Below are 26,413 nucleotides of genomic sequence, written 5' to 3'. Positions count from 1 at the left end.
GATGTTGTCGACCTGAAGGATAAGCGGGTCGGTGTTAGTCGACTGGGAAGGTATGCGTGATTGCCGTGTTTCGAATACTTGAGGACGAACATTGGAAAGGGACAGATGCATGTGCTAATAGATCTCCAGTGGCTCTCACATCATGTCGTTTGTCCTTGCTCAGAAGCACGGCTGGAAACCCGATTCCTTGACTAGCGTCCCATTGGGACCCTTCCAGGCTCTGCGCAACGGAGTGACTGGGTACGATCCCTCTCACCCGGAGAAGAAGCCTGAACCTACTGCTGAGTTCTTCATGTGGGAACATTTCACAACGAAGCCGTACTTCCACCCGACAGCTGAGAAGCCCCATCCGCCACTCAAGAAAATTGGAGAAATCTACACACCGTGGCCGTCTTGGATGATCGTGGCGTCAACAGCTGTATTCCCAGACCCGGAGGTTGATGGTAAGCTGCAACAACTGTTCAAGCTCTTGGACCAAGGTATCAAGGATTTCGAGGCCGATACAGCGCAGGCTGTGAGGCTACTTGGTACTGGAGAGCTGGGATGTACTTATGTAGAGGAGGATGCTACGGAATGGCTAAAGGATGTCAAGTTCGTCCAGGGCACCAGAGGCGTAAACCGGAAGACCATCGAGGGTGTAGTGGATGTCCTCAAGGTGGCGGGGGTGATTGACAGCGCAATGAGCAATGATGAGGCTATTACACGAGTTGTAGGGGTTCATCGGTAGGCTTGGCCTGGGCTATGGTGTCCTTGGTCGTCAGTCTGGTGTCAATCCTCTGAGTGAACAGGCGAACTTTTCAGTATATCGTGGCACATCCAAAGCACGAATCCGCGACTGATCGAAGATGTGCTGCGCAAAGCACATACTACTCCAATATAAAGTTCACCCTTTCCTCCCAACACGAGTTGCACAACCTTCCTACCTCTCAGATGAGATATCCATTTCCTAGTTTACGTATACCCTAAGCCTATATTCACTTCCTTGAGAATGGAGCATGGAAGGGATAATAGCCGTGTGCGAGAGGCCACTGGTCGCATGCTTTACATATCTCATCGGCAAGGTGGCATTGATGAGCATTCCTCGGCTCGACCAAAGGTTTTGGTACAAAGACTTATCTAATACGGAACTCAAGTCCATTCGCCTGCTCATTTGATTGCGTGTATCCTTCTGGGGTCAATGTATCGTCTGACAGCGGGATGCATTACGCGGTCAACGGCCCGACATGTAATAGTCCCCACTGGCCGTGCTCGCTTGACACTTCACAACAGTAGGCCGACACGACGAAAAGTCTGTATTGTCTAATCAGGCGGGTTTAGCTGACTATATCGTTCCTGCATTTTCAGATGGTCAAGTGGCGCCTGGGGTGCGTGCTGCAGACGCACAGGGGGTCGTATGAACTATAAGCAGGCATGACTCGCATGACGCTAGGGCTCGTAACCTATGATTTTGAGGTTGCTCTTGTCGAACGACTATCTTGGCCGAGATAGTCAGACAACAACTATAATAGCTCAGCTTGTTTTGATGGAAAGATCGCTAACTCTTTCAATATCTAGTCGGGGTATGTAGGAGCTCCCGATATGTGGGCCATCACCAGCGTATCTTTCCAAAAGGAGAGGAAACATTCCTTAGCCCGATATCCCTAGTTCCCTGATAACGACTTCGAAAGGCACGCGAGCAAACTGGCCATTAATGGAAAGGCGGCATCTAATCGACATACAGAGAGAATCATTACTTTATGTGCGAAGGTTGTCCATTATTGAGGAAACTTTGGTCAAAATATGGCAGTCTGGTGGAATGCTCAAGGTCTCCATCCACAGCAATGCTATTCATTCTTTGGCAGCCATAACACGGGGTATGGGAGTTAAAGTCAGCGATCGCGCACGTCTAATTAGTTTATTTTCTACGCTGTGAGCTATTCGACAACCAGGTGGCGCCAAAAAGCCAGTGTGTTCGGTCACTCGGTCGTTCTGTTTGTTGGAGAAAGAAAGAATCAAAAGCGAGAACATGTATTTCGCTAAGAGCCTTCTCACCTTAGCAATTGCTGTGGCCTCTTTAGGAGGAGCATACGCCAAACTCGATCTTTCTTCCACCTCCAACGTCGTTGTATACTGGGGTGCGTATAACAAAGCAGCACTGAGCTGGATTTGACTTACGCTGCCTTGTGGTTTAGGTCAGAACTCGTTCAGAGGAAATGGAGAATTGGCACAACAGCCACTTGGGTACTATTGTAATGGTAAGACCGGTGCATGGAGGGTTTATTTAGTGCAGAAACTAACTAGTTCTAGATGAGAAGATCGATGTGAGGCTTCCTCTTACCAGAGAACTAGATGAATATCGCTCACCTGCTGTCAGGTCATCGTACTTGCATTTCTTATGATGGTTAATGGTTCAGGGGGTGCGCCAGAGATAGACTTTTCCAATGCAAATGATAATTGCACCACCTTCGATGGCACAAACCTCCTGAAATGTCCCCAGATAGGGTACGTACATCATCATCTGAGCTTCATTTAGTGTGTGTGACAAAGCTAACCACACCAGTGCGGATATCGACACCTGCCAAAAGAAGGGCAAGACCATCCTTCTGTCGATTGGTGGTGCTACCTATAGTGAGGGAGGCTTTGAATCCGAATCTGCCGCTAAGGCTGGTGCAGACCTGCTCTGGCAGACGTTTGGTCCTCCCACAACCAAGGGTCCATTGTTGAATGCCTCCTCTCATAACGGAATGTCTCGCTACCGGAACGGTCGTCTCAACCGTCTCAACCGTCTCAATGGCACTGATATCCACGCAGTCCGAGCTAATTCCACAACGATCCGTCGACCATTCGGTGATGCGACCATTGATGGATTCGACTTCGATTTCGAGGCATCCGTCAAGAATATGGCACCATTCGCGAACCGGCTTCGCGAATTGTCGGACGCGGACAAATCCAAGCAATACTTTCTAACTGCTGCACCACAATGTCCGTACCCAGATGCCGCGGACAAGGATATACTCAACGGGCCTGTATCCATTGACGCAGTATTCGTTCAATTCTACAACAATTGGTGCGGAGTCAACTCTTTCTCAGCGGGCCAACAAACGCAAAGCAGCTTCAACTTTGAGCAATGGGACAACTGGGTGAAAACTGTATCTCAGAACAAGAAAGCTAAGGTCTTGCTTGGTGTCCCAGCAAACACGGGTGCCGCGAGTACGGGTTACATCCCAGCGTCGCAGCTGGAACCGGTGATCGCATATAGCAAGTCGTTTGAGAGTTTTGGAGGCGTTATGATGTGGGATGTTTCTCAGGCCTACGGCAATACGGGTTTCTTGGATGGCGTGAAAGGCGCTCTGAACAACTCCACAGCACACCTTTTACGCCATGGATATCGCCTTCCCTCATTTTATCCTGTGATAGGTCGATAGATGATAAAGGCCCGCATTATTTACCTTTCCCTTGTAGTCAGGGGTTCGATGTTTATATTTTTGTCAGTTAGTGGGCTTGGCGGATGGAACGGTGTATATAAGAAGTGAGGGCATTAATCCTTTGCTGTCTCGGGCTGATACTTTTTTACAATTTAATCAATTTATCCCTTACCAGTGACAGACAGTTAGGGCAACCTCTCGGCACGTGGTGTGATATTAAATGGACCTTCAGCTCATGCAACTAATTCCTCATCCATCACACCCTCCGCCCTGCATAGCACACATTGATTACTTCCTACACGTAACAATCCAATAATTGGTTTTCATACCGCGAGTGTCTTTCAGCCCGGGTCAAGAACGAAGACAATCAAGGAATCCAGATCCCAATTCCTCGAAGGATGCAACAATTAGCGCATCAGGATCCGCTCTCATGCATGAACTATTGATTCTCGACCCTGCCGATCCTCCTTGTTCTCAATCTGATTCAGTTCCCCTCAGCTCACGGACTCTCCACTCGTAGACATCTTGACTAAAATATTCTCAGTTTACATTCTCTTGATTAAAGGGTCACCGCGAGCCATTCCGCATCCTCCACTCACGAGGCTGTTCAAACCACCAGAAGCCCTCGACATGCAGAACCAACAAATCATGCATATGCACGACCCCTTCCTTCAATATATTCCAGCAATCCAGTATCTTCTGAAGTGCATGGGCATGCAATCCGGTTGTACAACGTCGTCTCACTAGGTATTCAGCCATACAGTGGGCTTCCTGCTCTTGGCAGCATGCAATGCATGATGATCCTTCTCAGCTGGGCAGTGGGCTTGCGCTGCTGAATCCTGCTCAGATGTTCTGACAGTACTTAAACCATTCATGGATCCCCTCCCTTCTTTCTGCCGTCTATCATTCCTTGTCCTCGGGTGTTGATCGTTCAAAATGGCTCCCAAGTCTCTTTTCTACACTCTCTTCTCCTCCCTCACCGTTGCCCTCGCGGCATCCGTCCCTCAAACCGACTATGAAGTGATCGTCGTAGGAGGTGGCCCCGCAGGTCTCTCTGCGCTTAGCGGTTTATCCCGTGTAAGGCGCAAGACGGCCCTCTTCGACTCCCATGAGTATCGCAATGCTGCGACCCGGAACATGCACGATGTGATCGGCAATGATGGTATGGACAGACCCACACTCCAATCAAAACCTCTTCCCGAAAGTATTCACAGGGACCGGGACTAACATACCGGTGAACTAAAGGTACCGTACCCAGCGAATTCCGCGGTCTGGCCCGAGAGCAGATCTCGCGGTACGACACCGCAACCTTCATTGACAAAAGAGTCAACACCATCGAGGCTGTCTCTGACGAGGCCTCCAACACCTCGTACTTCCGCGCCCAAGACGCCGACGGCAAGGCGTACACCGCCCGCAAAGTCGTCCTGGGCACGGGTCTCGTGGATATCCTCCCCGATGTACCGGGTCTCGAGGAAGCCTGGGGTAAGGGTGTGTACTGGTGCCCGTGGTGCGACGGGTACGAGCACCGGGACCAGCCGTTCGGTATCCTGGGTGCGCTCCCTGATGTTGTCGGCAGCGTGTTGGAAGTATACACCCTGAACACGGACATCATTGCCTTCGTGAACGGCACGCAGACGCCGGACCAGGAGGCCGCATTGGCGAAGAAATACCCAAACTGGGAGGCGCAGCTGGAGGCGTACAACGTGCGTCTGGAGAACGAAACAATCGCGTCCTTCGAGCGGATCCAGGACGGCGGCCAGGTGAAGGACAGGAATGGTACCAGGCAGATTGATATCTTCCGTGTTCATTTCGCCAATGGCTCGTCCATTGATCGTAATGCTTTCATCACCAACTACCCCAGTGAGCAGCGGTCGGATCTTCCCAAGCAGCTGGGCCTGGCTATGCTCGGTAACAAGATCGATGCCACTACCAACCCTGGCATGAGGACTAGTGTGCCTGGTGTCTTTGCTGTTGGCGACTGCAACAGTGATAACAGCACCAACGTGCCTCATGCTATGTTCAGTGGTAAGAAGGCTGCTGTCTTTGCTCATGGTATGTTCTTTCTGTTTTCCTTTCAGCTACTATTGTACCATCTTGTTCAATGCTGACCTGCGTGCCGCAGTCGAAATGGCTAAGGAGGAGTCTAACGCGGCCATTGGCAAGCGTGATGACCTCGTGGAGGCGGAGGTTGAAAAGCGTATGGGCAATGATATGGAGAAGATCTACAACCGCGCCAGAGGACTGTGATCAATCCATGTGATGGATGACTATCGACAGTTCTTGCTGGTATACAAGAGCTCTTATCTGCTCTTCCATATCTATGATATAGGTTTAATAGTATAATTCGATTTTAATCTAGCCTAGAGGATACTGGAAGGTACGACCTGAAGCCTTTCACGATTCAAGACCGCACGTGGAGATATTCAGTTAGATTACAGAATCCTTCCTTAATGGAACTATTAGTGATTAACAAAAGATTAATGATCTGTGGATTTTGTATGGCCCTCCGTCCATACCTATCATGAGCTGATAACCTTTCCACTGCTGTAGTTATGTTGCGCGTTCCAATCACTCAAGGATTGTAAAATGACACAAGACGCATCAAGGAGGTTACATTACTCAACCTCCTCTTCCTCCTTAGGAGCAGCCAAGTAAAACCGAGCTGGCGGCTGTCCAGGCCTCTCATACTCAACGGTCAAGCGGGCAAGATGACCAAGCAGATTTTCAATTTTAAGGTCGCCCTTGTCGCGCCTTTCTCGACCCAGGTCATCAAGCCACTTGAACGTATTGAGCATGAAATATACCAATGCAATAACAATGGTCACGCCCAGAGAGTAACCCCAGATCCTGACCACCGTGACAATATCAGTCCAGCCATTAGTTGTTTCAACGAATTTGTCGGCGGGCTTGGTGGGCATATCTTCGTTAGTGAACCAACCAAACAAGCAGAACATGGTCGCCAAAACATCCACTCCCAGAATGGCGGTAACTAGATGGATTGAAGGCCACGTGTCGGCGCCACGCGTAATGAAGATAAGCCAGTTTTCTGTGAGAGCAACTTCGAGGAAGATCACTTCTTGGATCGAGCCCCAGTTCTGAATAATACCACCCGATGGGAGGAACATAGTGCCGCGAACTACCCAAGTTCCCAGGGCAAGCAAAAGGCCCAACAGGCATGAAATAAACCAGATCTTCGGAAGTTGCCATTGCACAGGCCGCAGCTCAAACGATGCATTATCATAAGCGACTGCAACAGTGGCAAGGTCAGCAAACAGAGCAAGGAAGACCACCAACTCGACACGAATACTCTCGTTGAGAATGATCATTGTCGTGACCAGGTAGATCTCTAAATGTAAGCAGAGAGCAATACGATATTGGATGTATGCTTTCATGCGATGGAATATTTGTCGCGCAACTTTAATCGAATCAATAATCGTTGACAGGCCTGGCTCCAAGAAGACAATGTCCGAAGCCGATTGTGCTGCCTCCGTAGCTCCTTCTACTGCAATACCACAGTCGGATTTCTTCAACGAAGGTGCATCATTAACACCGTCACCAGTCATCGCGGTGAGATGGCCTCGGTCCTGAAGCATCTGAACAACTTGATATTTGTGTTCAGGGAACACCTCTGCAAACCCATCTGCTTTTTCGACTAAGTCTCCTGCCATTGCGCCGCTAAGCCCTCCATGAATGAGTTTATCGGAATTGTATACTTTGGTTCCGAGGGCGAGCATCTTGCAAGTCTCCTTAGCGATGGCTAATGCGTCACCTGTAAGCATTTTGACGCTGATGCCCAAATTCTGCGCCTCATGGATTGTTTGCGCCGTGTCCTCTCGGGGTGGATCAAACATCGGTAGCATGCCGAGGAGGGTCCATTCTTCTCCTTCTTTCTGGACAGCAACTCCCAGAGAACGGAAGCCTCTGTGTGCAAATTCCTGCGCTTTGGCTTTGTACAAATCGGCGGTCTGTTTAGAACAGTTTGTCAACTGAAGCACTGCCTTGGGTGCGCCCTTGGTGCAAGTATATCTGATTCCATTACAACTGGCAATCGTCACAATACGCTTCGAAACCGGGTCAAATGGCTGGAATTTCTCTGTCTTCCACCCTCTGCGCAGGATCTCCCGTGCCTTAGGGTACTGCCTGAGGGTCAGAATAGTAACCTTGTCAATCGGGTCTAGCGAATCGATGTTGTGGGATGACGCTAAAACTGCCACGGCAAACATCCAGTCGACATCCACACCTTCAGCCACATATGGGTTTCGAATGCTCAGCTTATTTGCTGTAAGGGTGCCGGTTTTATCGGAACACAAGACATCAACACCCTGGTAAGCTATTAGCATTTCCATACAGAGGATATTACTCGCAACCTACCGCGAGCGACTCAATTGCAGTAAGCTTCTGCACAATAGCCTTTTTCTTTGCAAGGTATGCTGCCCCTACAGCCATGGTAGTTGTTGTAACGACGGGAAGGCCGACAGGGACGCCGACAATCAACAAAGCCAGAGTGTAGTGGAGAAGCGTTTGCTGGCGAGGTGAAGCAATTGGGATATGCCGGAAGAAACCGCCAATCCATGCAGCCAGGATCCACGCCATGACGAGGATGAGAAGCGAGGTACCGATGTTATCCATGACCTTTTCGAAATGACCTGCACCTTGGGCCGCCTGCACCATGGTCGCTGTTCTACCCACGAACGAGAGCTTTGCAGAAGTTTGTACAACGGCATATGCTTTGCCACGCTTACACCCTGTCGTGTAATAGATCATTTCACCCATATAACGATCAACTGCCAGAGACTCTCCGGTGATAGCCGAATGATCACAGGCTAGGATAGGATAACCTCGTTTCTTGGGCTTCTGTGGCGTTTCCTCATCACCTTCTTTATTCTTTTTCTTTTCACCTTCAGCTTCTTCAATGTCGGATTCGGACGTGCTGCTCAGGTCACCCTGATTTTGCATTATCTTGAATTCTTCCCATCCGTTTGGATCTTTCACATCGCAAATGATCCGTGCATCAGCGGGCACAACTTGGCCGTCGCCAATTATGATCTGCCATCTGTGTTAGTATCCCAGCGCAGGATTCAGAGAGGTCAGATTGAGATTGCCTAGCATACCACATCACCGGGCACGAGCTCACGGGCCAGAATCTCCTGTTCCTGGCCATCACGGACGACCGTTGTCCTCATTGCAATATCTCCCTTGAGGCTGGCGACAACATCGGCGGCTTGTTTCTCTTGGTACCAACCGACAGCCGCGTTCAGACACAGGATACCAATGATGACACCGAAATCGATCCAATCATCGAGACCTGCTGCAAGAAGGACGGCCAGCTCCATAACTGCGACAGGTCAGTGCATTAATCTCTCAATGGAATAGAAAGCGCCTAGTGTAAGCCGATATGACTCACCATACAAGATAGGGCCCCTAAAGTATGACAAGATCTTGGCGATGGGGTTCTCCTTCTCCGACACCAGCTCGTTCCATCCCGCTCTGCGACGCCTATTTCCAACCTCATCGCTGGACAGACCTTGATGGATGTCGGTGAGGAGCCAGTCGTCCGGGAACTGGCCATCGTCTTGGCCCACATGTCGAACAAGGACCTTGCGTTTCTTCCAGGGAGCATACCAGACTCTTCTCACCTCTTCCTCTCCCTGTGTTTCATCGCCTCGGCCGTCTTCGCGATAGGTCGATGCGTACTTGACAAGCTTGCCATATTCGTCAAGATTGGCCCAGTCTTCCTTGTAAGAAACTCGGGATATACGCCTAGACGCGCGTCCTTCGGAGGTAGAAAGTCGACCCTGAGATCCCGGTGCTTGAGCTACCCGTTCCACGTCATTCGAGGCACCGCCTTGCTCGGCCATCTTTCTCGGTTCCTTGCCAGATGTGCTCAATGCCTACTCAACCGGCTAAAGTGAGCGAATGGGGTTACAACAATGAGCGACCCCTCAGAATGATTGAACATACAGCGAACGAGAAGGATCTACCCATAAGGCAACTAGTAAGAGCAAGAATGCGCAAGGATTTTGCGCTTTTCCCTTCCGCGAGGACATAGGGGGGCTACAATAACCACCCGCTCCATGTCCAGGGCCAACCCTTAGACGGATTGGGACAGTCATACTACATACGGACTATCATGCTGACGTAGTAGATCCTAGGAAGCTTCCGGCTAGAGGTTAAGTAAGGTAGAGGTCAAGCCCCTACTGTACTTTGACCAGACAAGGCTGCATGCACCGGTCGAGGGCAAAGTCAATTTGTGATATGAATTAAGGACATGGTAGGTTGATTCGACGACTCCTTGATGGTCTTGACGTATGAGACGGTGGTGACCTATCCGGGATAACCCGGTTGAAGTATATGATCGAGGGGCCGTTGAAACATCAGAACTCATTCGCTCCAGCATTTCTATGCCCAGACAGTCAGATACACAACGCAAAGAATTGACTCTAGAAGAACCGCATGACGCGATGAGCATATCCAGGGTTCTAGACTTGATATGCCAGCGGAAAGAGAGCCGGGACCCACGGGAAGATCTGACCAGGAGACCTCCTATAAGACGATGACAGAGGGTGGGGTAAGCATGGGAAGGGACAGTGGGAACACGAGAGCTCGAAATGCTTCATTCTTGCTGGCTTATAATCGAGTGCAACAACCACCACGAAAGCCTATGAGCCAATGATGAGAAGATATCGGAGAGGCTGCGGGGAAAGAGTGGAAAGAGTGGAAAGAGTGGAATTCTGGATGGAGACGTCAAGTGATCGGCGCTAACAGTGAATGCCTTAGCCGTTAGGTCCCCCATCTGACACTTCAAATGTAACCTGAACCGGGATATAAATTTTAATTCCAACATCAAAACGTCCTTCACGTTCCGGGTAATGATTGCACGACGTAATCCTCTCATCATCCACTCTATCATGTCTGGTGTTGTATTGAAATCTCAATCCTACATACTTCCCCTCATGGCTACGTTACTTCCCAAGCTACCCCTTACGTTTTAATTTTTGATCCAACCTGATCAGCTATGCAGCTTGGCTCATTTTGTAGTGCCGAACGGACTGCTCGTGGAGACTTTGGATGCGACGAAGTTTATTTGTCCGGTTTAACTTCTGTGGCTGCTACAGCCAGGTTACAACGTATAATCATACTACTATGTGACCATTTCGGACGGGTCTGCGTAATGGACTTTTTATTTCCAACCTTCTTCTAGCATATCTTCGTGACTCATACTTATGAGACTGCACACTTATTTACCGCCGGTCTTTCCCGTAGGGATGTAGAACAAAACAGCCGGCTGGCCCGGTGCATAAGCCTTGTCCACACGGTAAAATCCCTTACGCTCAAACTGGATGATGTCGCCCTCCTTCAACTCGGCAACATTGCAGTCAGCAGTAGCACTCTCCCTGAACTCAGTGTTCCTGTTCAGGACGTCCTCAAGAGCATCATCCTCCTGCAAGGTGTCCTTGTTGAGAAGGTAGTCGAAGTCGACCAATTCCACTGGGACCAGGTCCTGGTCAGTAGACAGCCAAGTGACCTTCTTCTCAGTCTTCTTGAAATCACCTTCCAGGTGCAGCTCCAACTCAAGCTCCTTAACAACACCGGAGCTTGGGTCAGTCACGATCTGGCGCACAATCGCATTGCCCCAGTTCATCAAGGTGATCTCCTCACCCTGCTTGAAGCTCTTGGCATCCTCCTGCTCAAGGAGGATGGAGCCACTGTAGGCGACCTTCTTCGTGCCAACTGAAGGGTTCTTAATATGCTTGGGCTTCTCTTCAGTGTAGGGTGCGGGAGCTCCCTTAATAGTTGTCTTGACAGCGTCCTTCTGAAGGAGAGCGGTATGGCGGGGTGCAACTGGGTCAATGTACTTCTTGTTTGTCGCCCAGATGAGGGTCCAGTCAAGGTTCGTGATGTTCTTGCTAGGGCCTTGCCTGAGAATGAACTCCCTCAGGGCAGGGATGGTCATGCCTCGTCTACGGATACCACGGATTGTAGGGAACCTAGGGTCATCCCAGCCCCAGACAACGCCCTCGTTAACAAGCTTAGTAAGCTTGCGCTTGGACAGAAGGGTTCGGATGAAGTTCATGCGAGCAAAGTCCCAGATCTGCACCGAGCGGAGTTTGAGGGCGTCCTGCATCCATTGGTACTGAGGGTTCCGGTCACGGTACTCATTGGTTCGAAGAGCATGAGTAACACCTTCAATAGAGTCGACAATAGGGCATGCAAAGTCATAAGTGGGATAAATCTTCCACTTGGTGCCCGTGCGGTGGTGAGGGTCGGGGTTGGAGCGGTAGATAACAGGATCTCTAAGAGCCTTGTTCTTGTCGTCGGCAGAGATCTAAAGACTGATGTGAGAAAGGTTTTCCTGAAGTGAAGATATAAGCCTTAAATACCTTGGCACGAATACACCATCCAAGACCCTCAGGAGTGCCCTTTTTCATTTCCTCGAATCGAGCAAGGTTCTCCTCAACAGTGGCATCACGACGCTTACTAGGCAGACCGTCCATTCTCTGCGCCGCCATAGTCTCCTTATCTGTATCGTCGGCGTATGCTTTTCCATCCTTGATGATCTGCACACCATACTCGTAGAGCTGTTCAAAGTAGTCACTAGTATAGCTCATCTTGTCGGCCTTGATACCCATGAGAGCAAGATCTTCAAGGATAGCATCCTGGAACTCAGAGTTTTCCTTGGTAGGGTTGGCTTTGATAGATGTGAGAAAGTTGTCAAGGATATTGTAGGGCGGGGGTTCACTCACTATCATCGAAGCGGACAAGCAATGTGCCATTGTACTTCTCGTGGGCGAAGTAATCGTTGAGAAGAGCTGCCTTGGCGTGACCAATGTGGAGATATCCTGAAGGCTCAGGGGGAAACCGGGTCACAACACCCTTATCAGTGTTCAGAAGCGCAACATCGTAGTTAGCACTGCCTTCCTTGCCCTTGGTGGCCTTCTTTTCCTTTGCTGCGGCATTCAGCGCCTCAAGAGCAGATGTGGCCCACGGACAGAGATCTTCCAAGAAGCTAAACCAACGAGTCACGTTGACAAGAGCTCCCTTTCTGATAGCAGAGACGGCGACACGGTTTCCGCGGAGAGCACCCCACAGGGCAATGTCAGCTGTGGAAAGCGAGTATCCGACGACGAAGGACCGGAGAAGAAGATGGGTATTAAGGCCCTGGAGCAAAGGATCGAGGGCCTTGAAGTCGAGGGTAGTAAAGGTATCAAGCTGAGAAAGCCACTCGTTCTCCTACTAGCATTGTTAGAGGAAGTACTTCAGGCCGTACGTAGAAGGGCAGCAACCATAGATTGCCTGCAGATATATGTAACGTACCAGCTTCTGATCCTTCGCGTTGAGGAATGGAAAGTCCTTGAGCAACTCCTGGATAGCGTTCACAGGTCCGAAAACAGGAGCTCCGCTAGCACCCGTGAACTGAACAACAGCCTTGTCGCCCTGTTCAAGAACAGCCTTATCCTCGTAGGTGATGTTAATCACCGGGGATGGCCGTGCTTCATTGATAGAGGTTGCAACCAGAAGAACAGGGAGCAAAGCAGCCTGGCTGGCCTTTGCGGCCAAGGTCAACTGCATGTTAGACATGATGGCTCCGAATTCACTGGTAAAAATCCGAATGAATCCGTCTAGAGCTTCTATGGTGGGGAAAAGAGTATCGTGAAATATTTGGAGGGGCATTGACTCAATTGGGGTTCCGCCGGCGTCACATTTCTCCGCCCGCCGCCCGCAAGTCGGAGAGCTCTCGGGCAGAAAACATTCCCTTTCCGCAAGAACACCGAAAGTCAACATCTTATAGCCAACGCAATGGCTTCCTACGGATCACTCATGCCCACCGCGGCAAGGAGTCTCTTGTCGTCATGCCGGTCTCCGCTTCGCCAGGGGTCAATGGCCCCTCTCCTCTCCAGCTTTCAGCAGGTTCGAGGAGCAAAGAACAATCCTCAAGCACAAGGTAAAAAGAACAAGGAAAAGAGTAAGAAGACAAAGAAGGGTGCACGAGAGTTCAAACAAAGGGATCTGAAGGATATGGATCAATTCGCGCTTTGCGATGCCATGAGGTACGTACAACGTGTCTTGCCATGCCCGCATCTCACCTTTTTGCTGACACGGAATCTGTTCTGCTCTCTAGGTACCTTCGCGCGTTCGAAGTCGGGCACGAACCAGCTACCTCCAAATACGAAGTCCACGTCCGGTTGAAGACGATGAAAGACGGTCCAGTGATCCGCAACATGCTCCGGTTTCCTCATTCAGTCCAAACAGAATCGCGGATTTGTGTCGTCTGCCCTGCTGGGTCTAGACATGAGAAGGAGGCTCGTGCGGCAGGAGCCGTCCTAGTTGGAGAACAAGAGGTTTTTGATAATGTGAAAAAGGGCATCATTGAGTTCGATCGCCTGATCTGTCACCCTGATAGCTTGGAGGCCTTGAACAGGGCCGGACTGGGTAGGGTCCTCGGTCCTAGAGGACTGATGCCCAGCGCAAAGACAGGTACCGTTGTTGAAGACGTCGCTTCGAGAGTTGAAATGCTGCGTGGCGGTACGGTATACAGGGAGCGTGATGCTGTCATTCGACTTCCAATTGGGCAGCTGGCATTCACCCCTGAGCAGTTGCGAGACAATCTGCGCGCCACTCTCGAACAGATCAAGAAGGATGCGGCTGGCCTCAACGACCGCATAAACAAGGAGATCTATGAAGTGGTAGGCTAGCCTCTACCCTGAAGCCACACGTATCATCCTAGCTGACTATTATTAGGTGCTGAGCTCGACCAATGGCCCTGGTTTCAGTCTCAACGGAGAGTTCAAGTCCGATAATTCCCCCGATACTGCATCTTTGAGCGGTCTGTAAAATAGCTTCAAGTCTTTGCGTTTTTGGGTGTACAGATTATGTTATATTAGGAAGGACACGGTGTATAATGGTATTGTTTCATATCTATTCCTGAAGAACCCAACACCCCAAACGCCAACGCTATGCAAAAGCCTAGTCCATGTACCAGACGGGTTCTATGTTTTCAGATTCTTCAGGGCAGATACTGCACTGGTGTCCTCGCCCATGAGTTTGTAGAGACGCAATACGGCCAGCGTTTTTGTATCCCGTTTTTCGCCCGCGATCTTCGCCTGTTCGAGCGCAGTTTTAAGGTCCAAGAGTATTGCCGATCTGATCTTCGACAGTCGCGACTGTTGACTGACCAAGAACGGATGATCGTCACCTATCCGCGACGACAGTCTTGTCAAATAGACGTATTTTTGAATGTGATGTTCGAGCCTCTTCAGTGATACCAGGGGCGTGGCTGATGTCTCGTTCGGGATTTCTCCATCTTCGCTATCTTCGCTTTCGCTGTCCAGTAGATCGGAGTCCGTATCGAGGTCCTTAGCATGGTCGCCTTGGCGGGCAGGTGTGGTGTCTCCAATCATCAATTTTCTTTCCAGTTCGTCAACCCGATCGGCGTAATCCAACAAAGCCCTCCCGATATTTGCATCCTTCCGTAGGCGCTTCTTCTCTTCCACCAGCTGCTCTACCTCTCGATACCGGGCGTCAACCTTATCGCGGATGGACTGGACATCCCGCTGGAATGCCAACAGTCCAACTCGGACTTGTTCTACCTTCTCTTCCCCTCCTCGCAGTGCAATCCCAAGCGACAAGAAATCCTGGTAATTCTCATTTACCAGATCCAGTAACTCCCGACTCAGCAGTTGGTCCAGGTCACGTAATTCCTGCCGTAGGTCTTCAAGGCTCTGGTGTCGATTTGTCAGGGAGGACAGGTATTTTGCGGGGTCAAAGTCGGGGGCGAGAAAGGAAGAACGGGACAATGGCTCCGGAAAGGGAAGTCCAGAGGTATCGTCGTCGAGGTCAGAGGCAGACTCGTCCGAGTCGCCAAACTGTCGCATTACGGTTAATCCAAAAAAGCGTCAATGGCGGGGGACCAGCGATCAAAACTGGGGGTTTGCATACGCGAAACTTATTCATTGCAATCTTTACGCGTACAAGTGGAGCGGTGAAAGAAAGTTTGGAAATGCGCAAAGATCCACCGGGAGTTCGTCAATATCAGTTTGGAAAAGAACCTTTTGTTGTGGAGTAGTTGCAGGAGGTAGTTTCGGGCTCTGGGGTAAGTTTGAAGGAGTTGGCCGGAACCCGACCTTTGGAACGCTTTCCCTTTACGGTCTGGTTCCACCAATTCAACCATGAAACGGATCTATAGAGAACTAGTATACATCTGGTTTTGCGCTTGTTGGGACCAGAAGCGTGGGAGAAAGTAGTATATTGAAGCTCTGGCAACATTCATGTTATACCTGCCAAGTCGCTCTTCGGTGTTGCTGTAATACACCCGAATCCCCGGCTTCGAGCCCTATCTATAGGGAATTCGAGAGATGTCAAGATATATCGTTAGAAGAGCAAAGAAAAAGGAAAAGGAAAAGATGAACAATTAAAAAAGTTAAAAAAAAAAAGAAAGAAAGAAAAAAGATATATCTAGCTGTAGTGACTCAAGGAGGGGGTAGAATATTGTATTTCAGCGACGGATTTGGTTTCACCGGCTGAACTATTAAACTTATTATTATTCGACCAACGCATGAACTGCGTCTTCCCGACAACCACAGTCAATCAGCGTATTATCCGGCAGCTCCCGTTCTGCAACAAGTGTGATCATGCTCCCTTGATGTATGCCCCCCGTTACATTCTTTGCGTGTCTCATTTGCAGCCGTGCCTCCAAGTAATGCATGGCGGCGTGTATACGTGGCTCAGAAACCTCTCTACTACTGTCTGACAGGTATACACTGCTGTTCAACGACTTGCTGCGAACTGGTGTGAGAGGGGGGGTTCGTGACCAAGTCCCGCTGGTGAAGTTACTTGCATTATTCCCTCTGCGGTCTCCTGCATCACTTAGTGAGCTCGGTACATACAGAGACGAACACTGCATCGACGACAAGTGGTTGCAAAGAACCTTGTCCGTACAATGGATTATAAGTCGGGCAGAAGACTGTTCACCCACCCTGATGAAATCCATTCGTCCTTGTCACGTCAGAGATGGCCTCGGTTTCCTCTTGCTCACTCCCACCCAGTCGTTGACACTGCTGGTCCATCGCAGCAAGCAAACTCTTATCGTTATGAGTCAGCTCTGGACGACTCTTCCCAAGCGTATCGCACGACTTCTTTGCGTCACTTGAGTGAAAGTTCCAGGACCCTCTCTTGGAGTCACCAACAAGCAACCCAAACTGGCGGTGGCCATTCAACTTCACCCTCGCAGCCCGTCCTGGTTCGGGCCTATTCCGGCGGCCCTGGGGATAGTGCGAAAACGTCAAAGATGTCTCTACGGCGGTCGTTCCCATTCGCAGGCCGCGCTGAAACCACAAGGCGAGGGCCAGAACTTCCTTCAGACGAGGACTTCAGCATTGATGGCATCCTACGGGCTATTGAGCCTAATATTCGCCATACATTGGATTCAATCGGGGAGATCTGTGGGCGGAGTAAGCTCAGTTTAGCCAACGAATATGGTAGCCATATAGCACCCCTAGGCGAAATCCGGGCGCCTCCTGGTGGTCTAATGCCCGTGGATGAAGCTAGCTCGGAGCATGAAAGACAGGCCAACGACAATGTGGTTATTTACGATGATGACCATAGTGTTATGGACGGGAGGGATCACCCCTCCTCCATGCAATTTGGACTCATAGAGAATGCCCGGCAAAGTACAGCATCTCGTACCGCGGGATTTCAATCAATGCCTTCGCTTTACGGTGGAGATGGGTCGTCTGTTCAAGTACACCCTGACACTCCACGATCTATGGGCTTTAGTACTACCATGGATTCAGCTTCCGCGCTGGGGCCACTTCCTACAACACGAGAAATCGCATCTAGGCCAAAGTCATGCGGCCGGGTATTGCTAGCAACGGATGCTGAATCAACCACAGACGATCGAAGACGACTTATTCAAACACCCGCCCTTGTGTCTGAGGTTCTTCTAGATGCCCAGGCCGATGGACGCACTTTGGGACCGGAACCCCATATCATTCAAAGCCAGCCACTTTTCGGAGACAGTCTGGATCCTGCTGTAGTGCGAAGCCGCTGGGGTCTGCAGGCGGTAGGAATATCTTTTTTGACAGAAGTATTTGGTTGGCTGAAATATGCTGTGCGCGACGGGTCGGATTTTGGTCAAGCCCTGCCAACAGCTGAGATGAGACTGCGCGCGATGCTTGAGCGACAGCAGGACCCGGATACGTCCGGAGTATATGCAAATGACGATTAACGATTCTTGTTCTCTGTGATGTGAATGTATCTGCTTCTATTGATCACGGTTGATGATGGATGTTATGAAGGATACGTACTAGATTTGATGATCTTTGCTATTACGACTATGGTGAGATGTGTGATGAATATTATGTGAAGTTTTTCCAGCTTCCACTGTCCAGTGCCTAGTGTTGTTTGGAGAAAGATAGTGAGACAGTGAATCAGACACCGCAGTGCCTAAGGACCAATATAAACTCCAGTCTCATATGCAAAGGTGGTATAATAAACATGAGAACAAGCCCTCTGAACAACGAACCCAGACCAGCAGGAACCATGAAGAAAAGACTAATTCGCCACGCCACCCTCTATCTCAGACAGCAGTGTTTTCGCAAATCCCTCAAACCGGGAATATGACCAACAATCCTTATACCTCTCCACCAACGGCCTGTCATCCACCGCATCCTGCTTCTGTTCCGACTGCGTACCACCCTCATCTTCATCGTCACTCTCGTCAACCACCTTGCCCTCCACCAACTCCCCAAACTGGATATCCACAGGCACAGCACCCAGAAACTTCACTCCTGTCTCCTGAGCCATCACCTGCCCCCCGCCGCTCGAAAACAGATTCGTCACCTCCCCACAGCACGGACACGTATAACCAGACATATTCTCAATAACACCCAGCATCGGAATCTGCGTCTTCACACAGAAATTCACCTCCTTCCGAACATCCGACGTCGCAACCGCCTGGGGTGTGGTAACCAAAACTGCGCCCGCTAATCTCGGCATAGTCGACGACACAGCAGCCGGATTCGTAGTTGCGGATTTAAGTAACTGTTCCGCTAAAGCAATGTGCTCATCACTCGTGCCAGGGGGCGTATCCACAAGCAGGTAGTCCGTCTCCCCCCAGTAAACATCGGACAGAAACTGTCGGATCATGGCTGTTTTCTTCGGTCCGCGCCAGATGACAGCGTCGCCGCGATCGCGGAGCAGGAACCCCAGTGACATGCAGCGGAGGGAACCTCGTTGTGCGCCGTCATCTGTGGACGCCGGATGCACTGTTACGGGGACCCAGCCCCCGGGGGCCTGGGTAATCTTCGCATCTTCAAGTCCTACGAGACGGGGGATCGAGGGGCCTGTTAGGTCGATATCGAGTATACCGACTGATTTGCCTTGTAAGGTGAGGGCCAGTGCGAGTTGGAGGGTGACGGAGGATTTGCCGACGCCTCCTTTGCCGGATAGAACCTATGGTATTGATACATGTTAGTGTCCTCCTTGTTATTATATCTTGTTCACCTTGTTCATGGTCAATGTGCCCGCTATACAGCCTGCCATCACTTTGTTCTGAATGGGAGGGACCCCAGAGACGATCGTTATCGATAAGCGATGAGGGGTACAATTTTTCTTTACTGTTCGAGTCTCTAAAGAAATTGGAGTAAGACTCACCAGCACGATATTTCTGACGCCGTCTAGAGGCATTTTTGCCGGGAGCAATTGTTATTCACGAGCGTGGTAGGAGGGATATCAAACTCCATGCATAGTTGGTTGAGTTGCTGATAAGATGGCAAAAGCCGATTTCGCCGCGGGATTTCTGCGTCATTCGGCGGAGTGGATTTTGCTTATCAATCACCGATTGACTTGGAATCATTCCCATTGGGTGGTCTGTTCGCCATCTCTTTTACTCAGGTACCTAATAGTAGTACTAGTACTGGAATACCGATAACATTTATATAGTATCTACTCGCGGGGGTTCTACAAGGGAGGATTCAAATTGACCAAGGTTTTGGAATCATACAAGTTCTGAGATACTAGCATCCGTCATGGTCATCACTCAACATGGATCTTTCATGCTTCATTAGTGCTCTCGGGTGACAAGTCAATGGTCTAAATTGCTTGCTATCATGAATCATCCCACAACTTCGAGTCTCGTAGAACACTTTAATATTCTCGACCCTCAGCTTCAGACTTTTGAAAACAATCGAGCCCGCCCCACCCCGCCTGTGTACTCTATAATGGTGGACTATGTGTTAACTCTTCATTGCCATTTCTGTACCACGACACCTCCTCGCTTGAACTCAGCCAGATCTCCAAGGGCAGCCGTCTTGTCAGTAAGCTCCTTACTGGGAAATGTGGTCATCAGCACCCAGGGACGGCTCTGACTATTCGAGCTGGCGGCAGAGACAAACTGATAGACATCACCAATCGTATGCGTAGTGTTGAATCGGGAAGTCAGGCGTGTTCCGTCACCAAGACGGACCTGAAGGGTGACGATCGGCTGCGATTCATCCACATCAGGCTTGCTAGGGTCTGAGTTGATCTGGCCGGCAGCAGGAGCAGTGGGAGGGGTTGGCGTTCTCACACCCGGCGTCGGGCTTCCGAGACGCTGTCCAGCACCAGCGAAAGGCTTGTATTTAGGCTTTGGTTTGACGTATTTTTCCTCATGCTGTTTGATCTCCACATCGACCTCCTGACCCGGCTGCACATTCATGATGGAAAGGGGAGCGCGACCCTGGCGAATACCATCGAGAATTTCCGCGTTTCGGGGGTCGTCAGAGAGGTAAAGATCACCGTCGTCCACGGAGAACCCATCGGCCCAGAAGTGTAGTGTCCGCTGAACGCGCTGTGGTAGTCGCGCGGCAGGTTCGTTTGGAACATCGATGACCCGACTGGGGGTGTCATCGCCGCCGAGCGTGCGAGCGGGACCTGTAAAGAAAGACCGTCGGGGCTCCGAGTTATCAGATGCTGGGACCTGAGACCTAAGAGATGTTTAGCCTTTACGACCTACAGAAGTCTGCTTTACGGAAGCGCCCTGACTAACCGTTTTGCTTTTTCGATGATTTTCCTCTTGATATCATCGGGGTTCTGCACAGCTAATCCAGACTTTTCACCCCCAGCAAACAAATCCCGGTTGACTGCGTCATCTTCCTCCTCCGAGTCATCGCCACCGCCGGAGGAGAAATCACCCAGCGTCGCGAACTTCTTTTTCGGGGCGGATTTGCGTGATGTGGAAGATTGTTGGGGGGGAAACGATGGTGACTGAGAGGAACTGCCAGCTAGGGACCGGCCTGCGGACGGCGCCGATTCGCTTTCTCCAAGAGTCTGACCAGGAACTGTGTTTCCCTCTTGTAAAGCTTCATCTTGTTCGGCAAAGAATTCCGTCACGGCAGCCTCAAGATCCCCTCCATTGGCTGCGAGGTACTCCTGTGCCTTTGGGACAATAAAGTTAGCGGGACATACATGCATGCGCGGAAGGGTAGAGAGACTTACTTGCTCAGGACGTACTCCGGTCATGGCACAAAACTGAGAGACGTCCTCATCTTGAATGGTCGGATTACGATCCATGCTGACGGTATCTCAAAAACCCAGCAGCTTGTAGCGTTATCAGATAGTTTCTGTAGGAGCGCGGGGGTATTTGTGATAAGGCCAGGGTACTTGAAGGAGGGTCTGAAGGAGGGAATCTAAGTGAATGGAGGGCAAGATAATGGTAGATGATGCTTAGTTCATCTCCGAGAAAGCTGAAGAACAACAATTGAGGAACCAATGAGGTACGTCACTGTTACCTGATTGGTCATCGGAAGAGGGGATCTTCCACGGATGCCTCAGGAATCAGTGGGGGACATTTCATTTGCCTTCCATCTTGGGATTGAAGTTCGTTCTTCCCATGGGTTGGAAATGTATGAGATATATCTTTCCCTACCACACATAACCAGGTGTGGATGTACGACTTAGTGCTCGGCATTTGCTACGATACACAGAACTACGCAGTACAGGTGGCATCTCAATCAGCACCTCCAGTGCCCAATCATCGCGGTTTGCTCCATTGGGTCCCATCGTAACGATGGAACCGATTGGAGAGTATTCTAATTGCTCAACTTTAGCCTAGGAGTAGTACTAAAGTAACGCAACAAATCATACATTGTTCCCGGATCGATGAGGCGTCATGATAAACTGAGTAGAAATATGGCATTTCTTTGATCGCCAGCTATGACCTTTCAAGAACTGCTAGCACCATCGCTGATTGATGAGTTTGGTGTTTTGTTGAAGCGGCATGCAGTGCCTGATTACATAACCGGTCAGGTGTATCCAAGCATCACACCTTAGTAGGTACTAGCTCATGTATGACGAGGAAGGTATTCGATACAATCCTAGCCAGGTCAACAAATCCTAAAAGCCCGCTACTTAAGTCATAAAGGGCTTAGAATCCGAATTCGTCTCTTGGGAACATCCTTCCGAGCTAAATCACGGCTACCTCCCATTGATCTTCCCCCCTACGACCAATCTCCGATCTGCCCTCGTTGGTTGAACGGCGCGTTCTTCCTTTACCCCCGCATCATGGCTTCGGGTGACCACACAGGCTCGAGCGTCGAGCTCTATGAATCTGGATTGACCGTCCGTTCAGACTCGGAGAATTATTCAGCCAACAATGAGTTATCCGAGTCGACGTCGAGTTCTCCTCTGATCCTCTACAAACCCCCTACGATCTGGAGTATTTTGCGAGGCGCCGCCATCAACCTGGTTCTTCCCTTCGTGAATGGACTCATGCTGGGCTTTGGTGAACTATTTGCACATGAAGCAGCCTTCCGCCTAGGATGGTCCGGCACAAAGGTACTGTTCCCTGATCAGTTTCTGCTGTTCGCCCCTACCTGCATACCTTTAGCGGACCATACTAATACTATAGTATTGCCACTAGATCTTCCCTACCTATCGGAGAACAGTCGGTCCTGGTGTGGAGGTTCGAGAAGTTCCGTCACGGAGGAGTAACAGCTTGTGAGACACGGCGTCTTTGGAATAAGACAGGTGCTGGAAGCTCACTATCAGACTCTGTGACCGCGCTCACACTCAAAAGCACAACAACAGAAACAGAATTGTTAGCAAGATTCTTTGGTTATCTTTTACTACAGCAGGAAACGTATACGTGGGGATTACAAATGTACATAGATCATAAGGCATGAGTAGTACTTGTACTGTCTGACTGGATGGCGTCTGGCGAAGCACCTCGAGTTTGGCATGAGAGCGATGACTTAGCTGCAGCTGTACAACCTTCTGATTTAGCGACAGCTAGTCTACCATCATCATCATCGTCATTATCATTATCATTTCATTACTATTTTAGCCCGATATATTGTACCATTTATATTTAATATAATAAACAGGTCGGTAAAAGCCTGGGGTTCTCCGGCCGCCCGGCAGAAAAAACGGGCTTGGCGCAAAAAGTCCGATCAATCGGCCGTTGTCGCGCTTCTTCCCTTCAGGAACGCTATTCCCAGTCCGTACTTCGACTTTTGTCTCTCCGTTGGCTCTAACTGCAATGATGCTGGGAGGAGCTGGCCTGAAAGGGCGTGGCGCTATGCCTGCCATTGCCCGGCAGCGATTGACTGCCTTCTCACGCTCCAGTCGATCGGTTCGTTTATCGGGATGCGTTCTCCGTCGGCAAATACTAAACATTGACAGATGTCTTCATTCCGTTCCCATGCCCCGGGGTTCCCTGTGCGATATGGGAGACTGAACCAATCGCTTGCAGGAAACCTGTCCTGGAGGCCTGCCTCCTCCATTCATCATGCGTCGGCCGCACGATTCAATTCCACCGCTTCCACTGCCTCTGCTTCGACTGCCACTGCTGCAACCGCTGTAGACACGGCCGTACCCGAACAAGCAGCCGATCTTTCTGACTTTGACATCAACGCCATTCCCGAGAAGATTGGATACTTGAAAGACCTAGGACTCGACTACGGCTGGGGCCCTTCGTCCATGATTGAATACTTCATCGAGCATTTCCACATCTGGGCTGGTCTGCATGGTGGGCTAGTATTGTTGGAACCGGTCTTTTGGTCCGTTTGGCTCTGCTGAAACCAATGCTCAGCGCAGCGGATGTCTCCACCAAAATCCACAATCTGAAAGACGTCGTGACACCTCTCCGAGCCAAGATGGCGAAGGCTGCAAATGAGAAGAGACATACGGACATGATGCAAACGAGAGCAGAGCTGCAGCAACTCCACAGTGACCATGGCATTAAGTTCTACAAGACAATGATACCGTTCATTCAGCTTCCTTTGGGTTTTGGTTGTTACAGAGTTGTCAAGGGAATGACTTCTTTGCCAGTACCCGGGTTGGCTGTGGAGTCTGTCGGCTGGATCAAGGATCTCACGGTTGCGGATCCGTATTTTCTGCTTCCAGCTGCTACAGCATTTGCCATGTATCTGTCTTTCAAGGTATGACCGGGCATGCCTCTATATTCCGCAAGGCAAAGCTAACTGTTTTCACAGAAAGGCGGAGAGAACGGTATGAACCAAATGGCGAACTCACCCGTCGGCAGAGCTGTTCTGTACGGAATGCCTGCCCTTTCTTTCGCGTTCATGTCCTTTTTCCCTAGTGCCCTTCAGCTTTACTTCCTCTCGACCGGTTTGTTTGCTCTGGGGCAGGCGTACATGCTTTCCTCTAACAGCTTCCGGCAATTTGCCAACATTGCCATTCCCAAAAAGCCGGCAGAAGCCACCGCAATGTCGCCAGAGGAGCATGGCCGAGCCATCCGCATGATCCTCGACACCCAGGAAGCGGATAAGAAAATGGAAGTGCCTACAGTAGAGGCGGCCCAGAATCTTAGCTTCGTCGACCGGACGCTCAACAGCGTCAAAAAGAATTACGATAATCTTACAACTGATGTGAAGGGAAAGCTGGACTCAGCAATGGGTAACGAGCCCACGAAGAACGCAGACGGATCACTGGCCGAACCCCCTCGGCTCAGCGAGAAGGACCGCAAATTAGCGGCAGACTACGAGCAGAGGAGGAAGGAAGAAGAAGACTGGAAACGGGAGGAGAGAAACCACGCGCGGCGAGAGGCCCACCTCCGAGCTCTGGAGCTTGAAAGGGAGAAGGCCCGTTCCGCATTCAAAAACTCCAAGCAAAGGTGAGCACGAGGTTATGCCACATAGTCGGCCATCTACATATCGAGACTCTTTTTCATTGTATAATATGGCGTGTACCATTCAGCTCTCTGTTTTATGTGTTACTTAGAATGAATTCCGATTAAATAGAACATCTACCCTTTTGGGCTGTTTCTCATTTCTGAACGCTACTCCTTCACAGGTCGAATGCTGGAACCAACGCTTGATACATGATCTTTTTAGCGGCAACAATACCATCGTTCAGTACACGATACTGCACGAAAAAAGCTGGAAATGCGCAAGCCTTTGCTCAGACAAGTAATAAGCCCGTTGTTGCATGACGAAGTACTCATTGGAACACGCCCGATCTCGGACGACTACTAGGTTGAGAACAGCCAGGGGAGCTAAGTCTAAGACTCAAAGTGGTCCACTGAGGACACCATTTCCATGCCCAGTTCGTTGACCCAGAGAGCCGTTTTAGGACTGGCGAGCCTTCTCTAGGTAATGTTAGTGTACGGATCTTCCTCGGATTCGCTCCCTGGTCATACCGCGACGAGATCTTTCAGATGTGGGTAAAATTCTTCAACCTTCAGCTCGGCGCAAACCTGTCGCTGATCAGGGTCCGCTTCAAAGCAGCATGCAAAATCCGCTTTACATACCTTGACAAGGCCATTGGTGAAATCGGCGTGTGGGTAGAGAGCAAGTTCTGCGCCAGCAAAAGTGTCTTCGCGTTTGAGGAAATCCTCCATTTGGGCCACTTTCTCCGAGAATGATTTCGTCTCTAACATGAAGCGTCTCATCAACGTGGCAGAGGACACGTCAAGGCTGATCGTAAGCCCGTAGCCACAGATCTAATGACGCGGTTAGGAGGGTCTCAGCACTTAGGGCTGACTCACGCTGGTGAATTCCATGAACTGCGCGTATGACCGGGGAAAGGCCTCGATCAGGAACACACTCTGGTGTGCGTTTAGATGCTTGGATATTTCTATCTTCAAGAGAAGGCTGACTATATAGTCGGGAACAGTTCCGTTCTCGTCCATAGTGCTTTTCACTGCAAGCCACTCGTCGGGGCCGGCGATTCCTAGACGACTAATGATCTCGTCGGGATCAAGATGGATGAGACCCAGATCTGCAGCAAGCCTGGTTGCAATAGTACTCTTCCCCGAGCCCGGACCTCCTATGCCTTAATCAGACGAGTCCGTTTGAGCGGGAGCACAACTTTTAGCTTACCGATCAGGAAAACCACTGTCGCCACCTTGCGATTCTGCTCTGGGTCCGATATAGGCTTTGCTCCGAGCGGGATCGTGGCCGTGTCTTGATGACACGCCGATTTATTGTAGATCCGGATGCAGACCTCCCGGAGCCCAGAAAAAGGCACGGCCGACCAGAAGCGTCGGACGACGATTATCTTACTGACCGGGTACTTAAACACATTGAGCAACAGCTGAGAGAACACAGTCATGAAAGACTGCAAGAGACAACAAAGGAGCGTGTTTGCCATCATGTGAATGATGGATACCACAGTGCACGCTGTGTACGAAGGTCAATGTGAGGTCCGTATTTGCTGTGATGAGTTTCATGTGTAGTTTGCACATCCTCGCTGACTCGTTGCTGAGTCGCTTTTGACAGTGACTGTCGTGATAAAGTGCCGAGAACTGAATCCTTTCATTGACATGTTCTTGCCAGCTTCTTTTTTATCTCACTCTCATCGATGAGGACTCTTGGATACTATCTCTTAGTGAACATCTGCTCTGATATTATTCTCTTTGGTGAGAATACAGACCAGAATCAGATGCGTTCAACAAAGAACTGACTGGTAGGGTATAGGAATAAGTACTTCAACGATTCCCAGTGACATGTAAGACAAGGAAGCCTGATAGATGGCTAAGCTTTCCCCCATATCCCGTCCAGCTCATGTCTAAT

General features: G+C 50.2%; 12 protein-coding genes across 12 annotated transcripts; 6 read left to right on the top strand and 6 right to left on the bottom strand.

Moving 5' to 3' along the window:
• On the top strand, positions 1–727 carry ANOM_002776 (uncharacterized protein; the record flags this gene model as incomplete). Its single annotated transcript, XM_015548033.1, has 2 exons — positions 1–50; positions 130–727. Coding segments are annotated over 2 exons (636 nt in total), but the record flags the coding sequence as incomplete, so codon positions are not given.
• Positions 728–2,005: 1,278 nt separating this feature from the next.
• On the top strand, positions 2,006–3,404 carry ANOM_002775 (glycoside hydrolase family 18 protein; the record flags this gene model as incomplete). Its single annotated transcript, XM_015548032.1, has 5 exons — positions 2,006–2,114; positions 2,172–2,234; positions 2,287–2,300; positions 2,354–2,481; positions 2,540–3,404. 5 exons carry the CDS (start codon positions 2,006–2,008, stop codon positions 3,402–3,404), a joined length of 1,179 nt encoding a protein of 392 aa, XP_015409658.1.
• Positions 3,405–4,340: 936 nt separating this feature from the next.
• On the top strand, positions 4,341–5,774 carry ANOM_002774 (NAD(P)/FAD-dependent oxidoreductase; the record flags this gene model as incomplete). Its single annotated transcript, XM_015548031.1, has 3 exons — positions 4,341–4,566; positions 4,650–5,456; positions 5,527–5,774. The coding sequence occupies 3 exons, from the start codon at positions 4,341–4,343 to the stop codon at positions 5,649–5,651; spliced, it is 1,158 nt and encodes a 385-aa protein (XP_015409659.1). The 3' UTR covers positions 5,652–5,774.
• A 161-nt stretch (positions 5,775–5,935) lies between these two features.
• Positions 5,936–9,262, bottom strand: ANOM_002773 (putative plasma membrane H(+)ATPase; the record flags this gene model as incomplete). The annotated part of the gene is made up of 4 exons (XM_015548030.1): positions 5,936–7,726; positions 7,776–8,450; positions 8,516–8,739; positions 8,809–9,262. The coding sequence occupies 4 exons, from the start codon at positions 9,260–9,262 to the stop codon at positions 6,020–6,022; spliced, it is 3,060 nt and encodes a 1,019-aa protein (XP_015409660.1). The 3' UTR covers positions 5,936–6,019.
• A 1,379-nt stretch (positions 9,263–10,641) lies between these two features.
• ANOM_002772 (glutamate--tRNA ligase GUS1) lies at positions 10,642–13,076 on the bottom strand (the record flags this gene model as incomplete). The annotated part of the gene is made up of 4 exons (XM_015548029.1): positions 10,642–11,730; positions 11,786–12,093; positions 12,149–12,635; positions 12,720–13,076. The coding sequence occupies 4 exons, from the start codon at positions 13,074–13,076 to the stop codon at positions 10,642–10,644; spliced, it is 2,241 nt and encodes a 746-aa protein (XP_015409661.1).
• Positions 13,077–13,202: 126 nt separating this feature from the next.
• ANOM_002771 (mitochondrial 54S ribosomal protein uL1m) lies at positions 13,203–14,335 on the top strand (the record flags this gene model as incomplete). Its single annotated transcript, XM_015548028.1, has 3 exons — positions 13,203–13,453; positions 13,525–14,089; positions 14,145–14,335. The coding sequence occupies 3 exons, from the start codon at positions 13,203–13,205 to the stop codon at positions 14,235–14,237; spliced, it is 909 nt and encodes a 302-aa protein (XP_015409662.1). The 3' UTR covers positions 14,238–14,335.
• A 57-nt stretch (positions 14,336–14,392) lies between these two features.
• On the bottom strand, positions 14,393–15,277 carry ANOM_002770 (COG2 family protein; the record flags this gene model as incomplete). The annotated part of the gene is made up of 1 exon (XM_015548027.1): positions 14,393–15,277. One exon carries the CDS (start codon positions 15,275–15,277, stop codon positions 14,393–14,395), a length of 885 nt encoding a protein of 294 aa, XP_015409663.1.
• Positions 15,278–16,341: 1,064 nt separating this feature from the next.
• On the top strand, positions 16,342–17,628 carry ANOM_002769 (uncharacterized protein; the record flags this gene model as incomplete). Its single annotated transcript, XM_015548026.1, has 1 exon — positions 16,342–17,628. The coding sequence occupies one exon, from the start codon at positions 16,342–16,344 to the stop codon at positions 17,626–17,628; it is 1,287 nt and encodes a 428-aa protein (XP_015409630.1).
• Positions 17,629–17,954: 326 nt separating this feature from the next.
• ANOM_002768 (Mrp/NBP35 family ATP-binding protein) lies at positions 17,955–19,088 on the bottom strand (the record flags this gene model as incomplete). Its single annotated transcript, XM_015548025.1, has 2 exons — positions 17,955–18,854; positions 19,056–19,088. The coding sequence occupies 2 exons, from the start codon at positions 19,086–19,088 to the stop codon at positions 17,955–17,957; spliced, it is 933 nt and encodes a 310-aa protein (XP_015409629.1).
• Positions 19,089–19,644: 556 nt separating this feature from the next.
• ANOM_002767 (protein phosphatase regulator SHP1) lies at positions 19,645–21,112 on the bottom strand (the record flags this gene model as incomplete). Its single annotated transcript, XM_015548024.1, has 3 exons — positions 20,877–21,112; positions 20,428–20,816; positions 19,645–20,365 (listed from the first exon to the last, which is right to left on the bottom strand). The coding sequence occupies exons 1-3, from the start codon at positions 20,949–20,951 to the stop codon at positions 19,645–19,647; spliced, it is 1,185 nt and encodes a 394-aa protein (XP_015409625.1). The 5' UTR covers positions 20,952–21,112.
• Positions 21,113–21,941: 829 nt separating this feature from the next.
• ANOM_002766 (uncharacterized protein) lies at positions 21,942–24,517 on the top strand (the record flags this gene model as incomplete). Its single annotated transcript, XM_015548023.1, has 6 exons — positions 21,942–22,240; positions 22,300–22,539; positions 22,763–23,010; positions 23,131–23,406; positions 23,475–23,818; positions 23,873–24,517. The coding sequence occupies 6 exons, from the start codon at positions 21,942–21,944 to the stop codon at positions 24,515–24,517; spliced, it is 2,052 nt and encodes a 683-aa protein (XP_015409624.1).
• A 383-nt stretch (positions 24,518–24,900) lies between these two features.
• On the bottom strand, positions 24,901–25,991 carry ANOM_002765 (adenylate kinase family protein; the record flags this gene model as incomplete). Its single annotated transcript, XM_015548022.1, has 5 exons — positions 24,901–24,987; positions 25,039–25,095; positions 25,150–25,341; positions 25,387–25,667; positions 25,721–25,991. 5 exons carry the CDS (start codon positions 25,989–25,991, stop codon positions 24,901–24,903), a joined length of 888 nt encoding a protein of 295 aa, XP_015409623.1.
• Positions 25,992–26,413: the final 422 nt, after the last annotated feature.

The sequence above is a fragment of the Aspergillus nomiae genome (assembly GCF_001204775.2).
Source record: "Aspergillus nomiae NRRL 13137 chromosome Unknown contig00046, whole genome shotgun sequence".
In the NCBI taxonomy this organism is placed as follows: domain Eukaryota; kingdom Fungi; phylum Ascomycota; class Eurotiomycetes; order Eurotiales; family Aspergillaceae; genus Aspergillus; species Aspergillus nomiae.
Note: the sequence above shows the minus strand (reverse complement) of the source record. Positions and strands in the feature narration are given on the sequence as shown.